The 14,348-nt window shown below is 40.5% G+C and overlaps 2 protein-coding genes across 2 annotated transcripts in view; one reads left to right on the top strand and one right to left on the bottom strand.

The window, feature by feature from the left end:
* Positions 1–14,348, bottom strand: part of kcnh3 (potassium voltage-gated channel, subfamily H (eag-related), member 3) — a 95,912-nt gene that overhangs the window by 5,575 nt on the left and 75,989 nt on the right. The window contains exons 8-12 of the mRNA XM_079563558.1: positions 13,681–13,882; positions 9,521–9,895; positions 7,996–8,195; positions 7,011–7,260; positions 828–1,042 (exon numbers count right to left, since the gene is read on the bottom strand). Of these exons, the coding sequence (XP_079419684.1) occupies positions 828–1,042; positions 7,011–7,260; positions 7,996–8,195; positions 9,521–9,895; positions 13,681–13,882 (1,242 nt within the window). The remainder of the gene's footprint in view (positions 1–827; positions 1,043–7,010; positions 7,261–7,995; positions 8,196–9,520; positions 9,896–13,680; positions 13,883–14,348) is intronic.
* Positions 1–14,348, top strand: part of plcl1 (phospholipase C like 1) — a 258,431-nt gene that overhangs the window by 203,626 nt on the left and 40,457 nt on the right. The window lies entirely within an intron of this gene.

The raw sequence follows: 14,348 nt of genomic DNA, 5'->3' as shown, positions 1-14,348 counted from the left end.
TTCTCTTGGGGAACTATGACTCAGTGTGCAATGCATGAAGGACAAAGATCACACTGATGTGTTTAATTACAAACAAGAGGAGAGAATTGTCAAAAGAAAAAAGCAAAGAAACAAGCACATTCATACCAAGTGTAACAGATACGCTACCAGATTCAGAACACGAATGCTGTGGTCAGGCCCCTCCTCCCCCTAACACCTACCAGTCCAAAACTGTGGCCCCACAAATGTACTTAAACATAGAAATGACTGCCAGTATGCAAGCACAAAACAGGGAATTTCATGCACCCATACTCCTTTGTCTGTCATATTGGATGATTTATAACCATTAAATTTGCTTAATCAATATCACTTATGAGATAGACTAGGTACTGATTCTTTAAGTTAGCAATCAATTTGAATCATTTTTATTTTATGGATAAACACTCAATGTCTTTAATGGTTTTATATCATCCCGCTTTACATCAAAATCCTTTCACCCATGCACACCCACAGCACTAACATACACAGACGCTGAAGGCAGGGCGGGTAAAGTGTCTTGCCCAAGGACACAACAACACCATGCACCAGTGAGAGGTGGCATTCACGGCTGCACATTCATTTGCAATCAAATCAAAATCACATCTGTAATGGTTGCAATTGGCAAATGTCATAAGTCATAAATGTCATAAGCACAACCTGCTCACTGTGTTGTTAAGCCCATACAAACATCTTCTCTAATGCATGTGATTATCAGCTTAGCGACATATTTCAGTCCTCTACAACTACAATACTGCTGCATAAAGGCCATTCATGCACCGGCTGTATTTCCGATTGGTATTCCTACTCACGTCTGTGCCGTGGCCCTCTCGAAGGTTGTAGGTGAGGTCGTGCTGGATCTCGCTGATGAACTTCTGAGCGTACTCCGGATACAGGCGCAGCACCTCCCTCAGTCCCTTCAGGCTGATGTACTGGAGGTCACAATAGGTCAGCGCCTTGACATTGGCATTGGTCTTTATCACTTGCTCTTTAGTCAGAGAGTCAGAGCCAATCAGGTCTCCTTTACCTGTGGAGACAAAAAGACACAAAGAGCCTCGTTATTTTTTCATCCGCACAACATCAATTTATAAAGAGAGCTTGTTCAGAAGTAGATAAAGGCAATTGAAGATGGTAAAAAATCAATTACACATACACCAACTGTGAGCCGCAGATCATCAAAGGCTGGAGATCAAAGTAGCGGCTCCACAAAAAAAAATCTATAAAAATAAACTACCTGGCGCAACACAAGTTTGAGTACTATTTCCACAAGCTCCTTGAATGTGAATGACAGCTTGTTAGTGGTTTAGAGAAACAAACCAAAAAACTCCCAAACTCCTGGGTCCTATTCATTATAGGCTATAGTAGAGTTCCCCAAGAGAACAAACTTAGAATGTACCGCAAAAAGCAGCTTGTGTCTGCACCTAGGTGACCCAAAGCCATTAGAAGGTTGTGTCTAAAGGCTGGCAGAGGCCGGATGGTGTAATGCTGTTGACACGACCTTCGTCCATAACCCCAAACCTGGCTCAAAACAGTGTTGTTAAGCAAAGCACATGACAACTCAAGTTTAAAGAAAAAAATATTTATATCTGCATTCCTATATTGTAATGATTTTTAACCAGTGGGTTGCGTTCACGTTCTACAATTTGATGATATCATAATCAACTGTTGTACCTGATCATTATTTAGGAATGTTTGGGTCACCAAACTTGCCATGTCATTCTTATGGCTGAAAGTTCTTTCTACAAGCCAACATCACACCCGTGTCCTCGAATATTTCTTTATTTAAGATTAATTAACATGAGTCCTCAAAGTCCACATGTAAATATGCCAGAGTTAGCCACAATGGCTAATTTTCATCTGTAACATTGTCACAACTTTTGAGCGCTTTTTTGAGAAACCTTTGTTTACACTACGTGACTGAGCTTTGGAACCATTTTCGTTTTATGTGGATTGGTCCAGTAATGACAGAGATAAACCAAAACTAAAACAAGATACCACCATAGAATTCTCAGCTGCCCACCACCTTCATTCACCTCAAGTATACGCTCTTTAGAATGTTGTCATGAGAACACAATCTGTACTAGTATCTTGACTGGATTGGTTCAGCATTTCAGCAAATACATTTCACTATTGCCAAAAGACCCTTCACTGGTCACTGCTGAATGTCTCATAATGATTGCTTTCCAGTTTTATAACACTGTTGCAGAGTTACTGATAACAAGTAGTTATCAGTTTGACATGCTCACATTGTTTTAAGGAGCTCTGGTTTTGCACTGGTACTTAGGATCGGAAGGTACTCAAAGTCCAAAGTATCCTGAGACACAAAGTATGGATTAGTGCATCTCTAGTTTATAGAAATGATAGAAACCAATCAAAGTTTACTTATGTAGCACTTTGCAACAGCACCAGGAAGACCAAAGTGCTTCACAGAGAGATAAAACTATTTCTAAACACAAAATAATTACATCCTTGACATCCTAGGTATTGAAAGCCAGTTTGAAAAGATGAGTCTTTAATCTGAATTTAAAAAGGGACAGATCCATGAGAACACATAGACTAAGGGGCAGGCTGTGCCACAGTTTTAGAGATTTGGTGTTTTACAACTGATGCCCTGCCTGTTGCTATCGGCTGCATCACTGTGACTGGAGTGGGCATCGGTGAGAGTAATAGGGACACACAAACAATATTTATTTCATAACTCCTATTGTGGATGGAAGAAACAACCTGAACCAGTATGTAGAGAGCAGACAGCGGTGAGTATCATACAGTCAGTAGTAAATAACATCACATTTCAGGATATGTTTATTTGTGGACAGTGACGTTCAGAACAGCGGACAGCAAAAAGCAACTGAGGTAAAGAGGCAATTGGAAGATGGCCGTAATGGATCGCAGAGCAAGGTTAAGTACCAGTAAGAGCATTTATTTGTGTACAACATGAGGAGGAGAAAACGAAGGAAGGAAGGAAGGAGATGGAAAGAAGAAAGTGAAAAGCAGAAGTAGGCTGCAAACAGAAACCAATGGCATAACAACAAAACTGCAACAAACAAGGACCTAGATATTGAATGCCTAAATATTTAAAACCACAGATGAGAAGCAATACGGATGGAAGACAGGGCAACAAAAGTGAAGAAGGAGAGAAGTTGTAGAGAGGACAGCAATGTATTTGACATTAGGGAAGGGAGCTAAATGTAGTTGTAGCAAGACCTAAAGAACACTATAAACGATATATAATGGGCTATATTATGTACAGAAGCGACACGTGACTTCCTACTGCAGTTTCAAACAGCCGCTGGTCTCCTTCGCCCATTATTTACCAGTGAAGGATTTATTACTTGTATCTCGCACAAATAATAAATACATGTTTCACAGCAAGTTACTGATGGACAGTCACTGACAACATGTTAAAACTCAGGCATGACGGACGCTGACAAAGTGCTACATGCTGGTGCATTTTATATCAGAGTGTCATGTGTAGGGTAAACCAGTAATTAGACTCCCCATGTGAACCCCACTGAGGTGCTCTGGGGGGCTTTGGCTCCATCCACATTTCAGCATTAATAATCAAGGTGTCTAAATAATGCAATATCCATATTTATTATTAATACCAGGAGCACTGCGTTCAGCCTATTGACGTGTGTGTGTTACGGTCGACTTCATACATGGGGCTGGGGGCTTGGCATTTCCACATAAACCCCCTTCATCTCTCCCTCTCCCTTTCACACACAAATTGCGAGCTACTAACCATCAGTGCGGTCCATCTTGACCTTTAGAGAAAGTCTCTTGGCAGGCATATGTGTTTGTCATCGTCAGCTGCGTAAAAGCAGAATTCATCCACTGTCTATCCATCGCACACGCATCAGGAAGTCTTGTTTGCTGGACTAGTCTTGCATTTGCTTGGGAGGAAATTAGATTTGAACGTGCAAGACAGCCCGCTAAAGCAATTATACTAAACTGTTTGTACAGGTGTGCCTTTGTGCTACATGGCTATAGTCCAACAGTCTCATTCAGAGGTGGTTTAATAACTATCTTTAGAGTCCACGAGCAAATACAAAGCCACTCACTGTGAGCTCATGCAAATATTGAGAAAACATGACAAAAATACACCTATTACTAGCTGTTGTCACTGTTCCCCAGTGCTGAAACTAAGGTCACTTCCCACAAATTAAGAATCTAAAAGTTTAATACAGACAATAAAGCAAAAGTAAACAGTATCTTTTGATATGTCCTTGGAGAGGCAAGGCAAATAATGCTTGTATTTTATTCTATTCGTTGGATAAAATACAACAGAGAGTGGCTTTATGTACAGCCTCTGTAATGCATTGATAAAGATAGATTCACCTCATAATGGCATGGACAAGCCACATTGTATAATTTGTTATCTCAGAAAATAAGCAGGTGGAGCCAGGGTGGGAGGACATGTTTCCAGGTAGCCCGCGTGAGTGAGTGGTCGTTGATGGTCAGGGGTGTCTGTTGGCACAGATTGGTGCAGCCGCACTTCAGTCTATCCCACTGAGTAAAGAGTGATTGAAAAACTTCCCCCTCGTAGAGCTCTATGGGTGACTTGTGTCTGTGAACCTTCTATAAAAATATGATTCCTTTGCCTTCACTCATATGGCTCAAGTTCTGTGAGCCCTATAGTGCAAATATGGCGGAAACACTTTATTTTAAACTGCCCTTATTACATTATAAATGTCAAATTTAATGTAATGGGCTCTTTAATAACTCGTGCCTGATTTACATATACAATGGCATGATATGTTTAGTTTGGAGGTACATAATGGAATAAGACATAAAACCCTAACTCTAATCCTAACTTTAAGGGTCTTATTATGCACCTCCAAAGTACTAATACACATTATTCCCTTGTGTTTGTACTAATGTACTACACCGGTACAAGTTATTACATTGCTACAAAGCAGATTACATTGTACTAAATTTAGTTAGGTACAATGTATCAAAATGAGGTGTGACCCAAAATAACAACACAAAATAATCATAATCTATACAGTAGTTATATTAAATATATAATGCACTTAAGCAAGGGATAATACAGTATAATCCTGTTTAATATGCAATTTTAAATAGCATTCATAATCTTGTATATTACCAGCTGCCATCAGAGATTAGACAGGCTCAGTCTCTATCTGCTTTTAAGTCTCTCATAAAAACACACCTCTTTTCGCAGGTGTTGAACACAAAATGATAAGCATTTTACACTGCTGTGTTGCTTGTTTCATACACATTTACTGTAAATTGTATGTGTTTTGTGTACAGCACATTGGCCAACTGTACAGCTTTTAAAGTGCTTCTTAAATAAGGTTGCTATGGGTACCATCAAACAGGGCTTTTATATGCAAGTTGTGTTTCCATTTTCTGTTGACCTTCCCCTATGGCACATAAGACATCCGGTCTCAGTAGAATCTTTCCTATCATAAGGTCCAGAATAGTATCTATCGATCACATGAAGCCTTTAAAGTAGTGATTGCCGACTGAGCTTGTGATGTCTGGCCCCCAACCCTGCTGTGGCTACATTTCGAAGCCTCCTCTTTCCATCACTCCCTCTGCTCCCTCGTGCACGCTCTATCATTTGTGACGGCTCATAGTGGGCTTCCTACAGCACTGCTCAAGCTGGACAAGGCATTACTTTACAGGACGCCATGCCCGTGTACCTGTCGAGCATGCCCCCCCAACCCTTTCTGTCTACCCCATTGTTTGACACAGATATCCCACCTATCTTTCCTCACATGCACTGAGATCCTATTTTCTTCAGCTCAAATCCACATCAAGTGTTTCCACAGGTCGGATTGGATAAAACTGAAGTGAACAGCACCTGCACTTATTACTTCTAGCCAGGAGGATACAATTAATCTGTGAGAAAGTCTGCTGAAGAAACTATGATTGTTATTTGTTATAAATAGACGTGTAAAAATGGCTTCTCATATTGCCATTGATAATTGTAATTACATGATCTTACTTTCCAAATGAACTGACCTGTCCTGAAATACGTCGAATGTTTGATCTTGAAATCCTCTTGACGAAAAAAAGCACACTTAACCTGCCACATTTAGTTCATTTTTTTAATGTTTAACCAATCAATCATGCCATGCCTCTGGGCAAGCTCACCAGTGCGTAAAAATCCCTGCACTCAACACATTTTGAGTGCTTGAATCATTTAAACCTGGCATCACATTCCATTACACTTAAGCTTACACAGACTGAATGAAATGCAATAATCCCAAAACAAAAATACTTGGTCCAGAAACATAATACGTTAACACACTGGTCTGTGTCGCAATGGTCTGTCATTATCGTCACAAGTCTGTTATGCTTCCTGTCAGTGCTATTCCATAAATGATTAATGATATTTGCAGTGAAACAGACACATGTCATTCGTCACCCTCATTACCTATGCGGCTCAACATCTCAACGTCATAATGATGCCACTTCGTCTCATTAAGCTCCGGCTTGACAGTTAATTGTCTGTTGGAGTGAAGGTGGCACTTACATCCAATTTTCTATCAACACTATTTTGAATAATTTCTTTGAAATAATTGGCACCCCCTGTAGCCACTCGGGATAATTAGCTAGAAGCAAGTAATTTTGTGATAATAAGTGAAATCAAACATAACCTTTGGTAGAAGCTTCATATTTTCACCAAAGGTTGAATAATAGCGTTTTAGTTAATCTTGTAAAATCAGAACAACTTGTTGAGGAAAGGCAACCAAGTTTTAAAATCTGAAATGTAACGTCCTGAAAGATTCCTACCTCCCTGTGTGAACACATCTATTTATTCCCCTTATTAAGTTTGGTCATTTAAATTGCTGTGGCTGGAGTTGATTCAATCACTGACATCTAATCTAACCACCAATCTGTGCACAGATACTGTCACAAGACAACAAGCAGGCGACTGAATGAGTGTGGGGGGAAAAGCTCTAATATGCAATCATTTCCTCTGACATGTATTTACTGTGTGGACATTTAAAAGCTACACATACCCAGAATAGCCAGCACAGTGTTGTCTTTGAGGACCTCCATAGACCCAGAGCAGACAAAGTAAATTGCCTGTAGAGCGTCCCCCTGGCGGATGAGGAACTCCCCCGGGGCGCAGAATGAAGTCTTGATGATGAGGGACAGAGAACGCAGACACCCCCTACTGGCCGACTCAAACAGGGGCAGCTGCAGGAGCTCCTTGTTCAGGTGCATGGCGATATCAGCTCGTAGCTCGTCTGGGAAGTCCTTCAGGAGCTGGAGGGGAGAGGCATGGAGTTAAATAACAAGAAAGCCACACAGTATTTTGGATGTCTGATGTAACCCTCTTCATTCATCCAGATTTGGGACTGGTAATAAACAAAAGCATTAATCAGCAGTAGTAGTGACAACTGAGTTTACTAATTTGACTAAGCTGAAGGAAGAGAAACTGTATTAATATGGCAAATTATCCATTTCTTTTTGACTTCTGATTCCCAAGACGTTCCACAACACTTTTAAACTAACTGGAAAAAAAGAAAAGAAAAGAAAAGAAAAGCCAATTGAAAAAGAAACACACTTCGAACATTTTCATTATAGTAGTTCAGCTTCTCTGCAGTTGGTCTCGTCATTGTCCAGTCTGAATTGTGCCCATCTCAGAGTTGCAGCTACAGTGCTTAAATAAAGCCTCTGAAAGTCTCGGATGGGGAAAATGCATCTAGCGCATGTAATTGAAAAATGTGGCAATTTGAACTGCCTGAAATGTCACATGTTGGGTTTTAACCAATTAGCTACGAGTGATCAAATGCTGTAAGAAATAATATTGATACTAACCTAGATATAATGACCAAATTAACATTGTACCTCCTTTAACTTGTCACCTTTTTAAACATCCATTTCTAGAACTGTGCAAACATCTCTGATCATTTGTAAAGCAGACATGTTTTAGAAGCTCAGAAACCCCCCCCCATTTACATGTAGTTCACAGTCAGAGCTGCAGAGCTGCACTCTCACCTCGCTGACATCTATTCCATTATTGACCGACCACATTGTCTGGAAACATTCGAGCATGCGTTGCTCCAGGGCTTTGGGCAGGCGGTGCACTCTGATGAAGTCCTTCAGGTCCTTGGTTCGAGTGTGGTAGAGTGAGCGGCGTGAGTACATCCTCTGTATGATGGCAGTCACGTTACCAAACACCACCGCATGCATCAAGGCTGTAAAAACACACAGAAAGAGGAACAATTTAGGCAAAACTAGAAAGTTTGAAAAGCGTTAAAAGTCCTTAATACATTGGGGAGGAGGATGAGAGAGCAAAGCAGTGATTATAGTTCAGTAAAATCCCGCGCAAATCGCTCTCGATTGGATTCCAGAATTACAGTATAACAACACAACAGCGGTACATTATTAAAAAATGTTGAAATGATATTATATTTATAAGGAACACGCTGCTTGAACAAACTGCTTGAGAGTTAAGCAGTGAAATGTAGAATGTTCACCCATTATTTATCAAATACTTCTGCAGAAAGATGGTTAAACCAGAGGCATAAAGAAATTCATACTTCATACAAAAAGAAAGTGTTATAATGTTCTTAAACCCTTCCACCAGGAGTCTGACGTTTAAAAGTATTAGAACCAGAATAGAAATGTAGAAGTAGCTGTAGAAGAGTCGTACATTCTTTCAACTCTATAATAATACATTAATATAATGGTGCTTTTTAGGTAGCTACCCAGAACAACCTCAAATCACCTGCAAAGTGACAATGTGCCGTTAAATGTAAACCTGCTGAGAAGGCAGCCTGACACGGGCCACCTACACAGCCCAGTGAATCCCTGACTAATGTCTTTACATCTGAATGGCTGTTCCCTCCGGCACAGTGGCCAACAGAGCAGTTATCCAAACTCTGCAAAATATTCCACAGCTGTCAAGTATGCACAGAGCCCAAGACAGGAACAGCACTAAAATGACAAACTTCATAATAAACTTGGAACTCTATTGTGTAATTCACACTGTCGTTAATAGTCGTGATTATCAAGAATGAATGTGCTTTATATGTTTTTGTTTCTTTGTCAGTTCAATTTCTAAAATGATGATGTGGAAATTGATTGGTCGATCCATATGAAATGAAATAGGGACGAATACATTTTGAATAAGACCAGAAACTATTTTTTAAAGACTCCTTTTGTGTGGACAACAAAAGAAGCTTTTAAAAGAGCTGGGACAGAACAAACTGTGCTATATCGTGATCTCCTACTCTCAGTAGACAATGTTATGCTTCAATTTAGGAAAAAGTCATGGATGAAAAAGAACTGTTCACATATCCCAACCTATATTCAGTGCAGTAAGTTTGAGTTAAGCCCCAAGTGCTGAGTCCGTGTAAGCTTGATTCATACCCAAGTTTACATATTATACAGCACTTATGAACTGTTCCCCATGATGTGCGTTATGTGCTCTTCATTAAATGCTTGGCAATTGTTATATTATATTTCTCTGTTTTTCTGTGAGTCTGCTGGACTGTGTGAGGGAGACGTGCACACTGACCTCCAATGAGCATCGTGCAGATGGAGAAGATCTTTTCAGAGTCTGTGTTTGCCGAGACATTTCCAAACCCAACACTAGTCAGACTGCTTAGGGCGAAGTACAGGGAGGTCACATAACTGCTGCGCATGGAGGGACCCCCTGCCAGCAACCCCATGCCCCCGCTTCCAGCTCCTGTCCCGGACACGCCGTCTGCCCCTGAGAGGTTTCCCAAGTACTGGGAGGAGTTCCAAGAGGCCTGCCCCGCTACCTCCGCCCCCGTCATGTTCCACTGGCTGCTGTTGGACTGCAGGCCGCCCACCGTCACCGGGACCAGAGTGGAGGAGGGGGACAGGACGTAGGGAGTGCCCAGACGCTTGGCCAGTTCATGCAGCCAACCTAAAAGAGAGTTGAAAATATTGCGTTATCTCTGGCATCTCTAAACTACAGAATATACAACTAAAAATACTAGTCAAGCTGTTTTTTTTTTACCCCTGAAATTAAGTGACACATACATTTACAAGGGTCCCGAGTTGTGAAGTTGACAGTTCAGAAAATGCCATTTTCCCAACATTGATTCGTCCAGGGATATTTTTGTTCATTAGCAAGACAAAAGTAAAGTGTTTGTTCAAAGCTTTGTGCACACTGTAGGCATATAGTGTATTGCAGCTCTGTTTTTGCTATTACAATCATAATGATATTGCTTCTTGTAAACCAAATAAAATTGTTTTTGTTGCCAAAAAAATTGGAAAAATATACACGCTTTACAAAAGAAAATAGAAAAGGCATGGACAGACAAGGACCAAAGGAAATGGAACAAAAAAATCTATTGAAAAATTGAAAGACATTGGAGGATAAGGTGTGAGTCAGACCAGAGGAAAACAGCATCAGAAAAACAGAAAATTGAGCGGAGGATGCATAGCTTTTCTCACAAACTTAAACACAGACGATGCGTGATGCTGTTCTGTGTCACTGCCTGCACTCTCTGACAACTGAGCTGGGAGTGGAGTCTCAGCCAAACAAACAGCATTAGAGGATTTAACACTTGAGTAGTTTTCTAATTACTTTGTCATTAGCAGCTCTTAACCTGCGCTGCACTGCTGAGCCATGGACAAGTCGAAGGCTGAACCTGCGTGTGTACTGATAACACATACACTACAAGGACCTTTTATCCCATCAGTTGTAGGGGAAACCGCAGAGGGCTTCATGTACATTACTTATGTGGCTGTCATATGATAATGGGGTTACATACAGAGATAAACTACTCCATTCAATCTGCAGCGTGACATGGAATATTTATCTTACAAACTCAAGACCATAAATAATATCGATAATAGAATACTGCAACATCAATATTTACAATAAGTCACAAACATCTAGTACAGTACCTACCCCAGATAAATTTAAAAAGCCACCTCAGGAATCTCAACTAACCAGTAAACAGAAAGCAGCCATATCTCGCAAAACTACAGCTGTTATTTCATTCCAAGTCACATTATCTATTAGAATATATCGTGAAAAAGTGTTTGATGAAAATGAAAAATACAACAATGAAACTGCCTCACTGTCTGGAGACTCTACATGGCAACCAACCTGAATGTGTCAAAACGGCCTCCACATAATGGTATGTACTATGAAGGAATCATAACTATTTCATGCTCGGGGCATGAAACAGCCCTGTCTACAGCAATAATGGAGAGCTGGGTCTGAGATAGGTCCAACATGTGACGCCTCACTGATGTTCACAGAGAAGTTGGTCTCTGGTGCTGTCCGTGGTGCTGAATTCACAATCAGGAGCTGTCCGTGGTGCTAGTCTCTGAGTCACCCCACAGCGCCACTCCTTACATGTGTGACATTTGTCCAACCTGAGGTGTACTTCCGTGTAATACAGGCGATGGTATATGAAAGAATGAAGAAAATTGAAGAGGTTTTAAGTGGGAATTAACGATTTGCTTGTTTGCACAGTGTAATTCCAAAGTCTGTCATTTGAAGACATTTATTTCTAAAGCTTCGAAAATTCAATCTTGGCTATAAACATTTCCACACTTGGGATCTTAAGAGCAATAAAACAAAATTTAAAAAAAATCGACATCACAGGAGCAAATAAGGAAATATATACTGCAAAACTGTGTGTCATTTTATTGTATTTTCTCCAAATAAATAGCTGAATGCTTGCAGGTCTTCCTGTTGCCCTGGCCACCGATGTGCAAAAGGAGGCTGGCTTTAACTATAACTGCATCCTATCATTTAACTTAAGGCTATTATCAAAAGTCTAGACAAAATGCAAACCTGTACGCACTGAATGACTGTGATATGAACGGTGTAAATGGAGTGGGTTTCCTGAAGCGGAAAGTGGTTTTATGATGTGAGTGAAGTAATGCTTCAATGTATTATTATTCTGTATACATTTTAAGAGCTTTTGTAAGTATAAAATCAACCTGTCCCGGGACTGCTGGTGGAAATTACACATGACATCTCTTCTATCATAGTCTTTTGTGCATTGTCCCTGATCAAATAAAATAAAAAATCCAATTAAAGTTTCAGATATCAAGACAAATTGATATACAACTACAAAAGCATAACTAAAGCACTAAAAACCATCATATTGTGTACACATGATGCCGACGCCCCAAAAATGTGGACAAGACAATTCTTGAACTTTTCACATGAACTCCACATTTATTAATATGGCTGACATCTTTGTGTAATGGACACCACTATAATGGGCACTAACTTGTGCCTTGTGCTATGATACGGTGCAACGCTTGTCACTCTTCACGTTCTCTTTTTCCATGCTCTATGAAGCCTGACACTCACAGCAGCAGCTGCATGAACGGCTCCAGCTCGGCTCCATTTTAAATATTGATGTCCCGCAGACGCACTGTGTCCAAGTGTCCAAGTGCCTGGCAGAGAACGAGGCGCTAACTGTATGGACATGCCAATATATGGACAGTGTTGTGAAAGAGAGCCTGTGTCACTAATAGGTCAGCGTGGTCTTATATGTCCACCAGAGCCTTCTTTCTGAATGCAATATTGATGAGGTAAAGATACACTGACCGCAGCAGCAGCAGCAGTATGTGTATGAACTACGCCAATTGACCAACCACGCATAACAAGTAAGCAGAAAATGATATCTTTATTCCCATTCTTTCTCAAACTCATTTTCGGTATTAGAGCCTCAGTAAAGTATGATCCTGCCTAATTGAGTTTGCTAGATGAAGGCAAGTCAGCAGATCTGCAAATAGAACATTTAATCCTGGAACAATACAATTAGGAAAGCCAAAGTACAACGTTCCCCTCTCTAAGGTTTCATCTTCTTATTATCTAATAGGCGGTGAGCTGAATATTCAGAGCACATGTAAGTAGCAGTAAAATGTGGTGGCGGCAAACAAATGCACACTAAAAGGCCTCTGCACAGAGAGAATATGTGCCACAATTCTCTTTGGAGTAATACTGCCCATCTACACAGGCAACATTTAGACATCAGTAAATATGCAGCAGATAGAAGTCACGTTAGATCCTTAAATAAACTGTAATGTTCTGAGGAACAACAAACATTATTGATTAGCTGTAAATGTGATTTACATCTACATTTATTTTTAGGAAATTATAGGAAGGAATTTTGTGTGTAAATATGTATATATATGTTATGACGCCTTCTGGACTTTTTGTCCGCTGTATCAAAAAGGTTTAAAGGTGATCAAATAAATCATCACAGCCTTCTGTTTCTGTTCTGAAAGAAAGCAAAATAAACTTCAAGATATTAAGCACTTTGCCAGGATTTTCTTGCTTAAAGCTGCCAATAGTTTGTGTAATGTTCTTTTGCGTTCTAATCTGCTAAATTATTCATTATTGGGCATTGATTCATTGCTAAAATAAGCCAACCGATCAAAAATAAACTAAATAAATAAATAAAAATAAAAACTCACAGGCATGACACACATATCCCAGGCAATAGTGCTGTCTACAGTCGAGAGTAGAAACACCAATGTGAAAAATCCTTATTTAAATTAGTTACTTTTCCCTTGTAACAAGTCATAGTTAGAAGGGAAGCACCATGGATGGAGAGTCTAAATGATATATCAACTACTCCCTTCACCTGCAACAGTAATGAAGATATTCCTTGTTTTATTCTTGACCCGGCGCTTATACTGTTACTATGGCAAAGTACAAAAAGTACACACCAATATCCCAGGACCCAGGGCTCCCGATCTCCCTGCGTCCGATGAAGTACCACACACAGGCCATCCAGTGAGCCAGCAGCCCGAACATGGACATGAGCAGCGTCAGCACCACCGCGCTGTACTGAGAGTAACGCTCCAGCTTCTGCAGCAGCCGCAACAACCGCAAGAGCCGGACGGTCTTCAGTAAGTTCACTCCAAAGTACTGCAAGAGACACAAGACTGATTACTTCCAATGTGCACTAGGGGATAAAGAGGAAAAATGTGTCGGTAAATTTGTGGTTTGACCCATCCTTCGCTACTGTCAGGCGCAGTAGGCGATCGCGGTGCAGTAGAAGACGATTGGATCATGAATGAGATGAATTGTTAGGGAGAAGGTAGATCAAGGATTTGTTGATATTTTTGAACCATTGATCTGTTCCCAGTTTTTTGCTTTGCATGTGACTCCAACTAAAAATGTGTTTAGTCCGTGTGTGATTTTTATCTCAAATGTAATTCCGCTCAAAGCTTGTCAAAGTTTAAGCGCAGGGGAAATCAATGTCAGCACCATCTTTGCTTGGCTGCGAGCCAGTTGTGGCTATGGAGGCATTTGTCTGTGGAGTGGATTCAGGAGTCTCTGGGGAGACTGTGACATTATGCTCTATTGTGTTTCGTAGCAAAACTTGGCAGGT

Source organism: Gobius niger, assembly GCF_951799975.1.
Source record: "Gobius niger genome assembly, chromosome: 9".
Taxonomy (NCBI): Eukaryota; Metazoa; Chordata; class Actinopteri; order Gobiiformes; family Gobiidae; genus Gobius; species Gobius niger.
The sequence above is the reverse complement of the archived record's forward strand: the minus strand, read 5'-3'. Positions and strand labels throughout refer to the sequence as shown.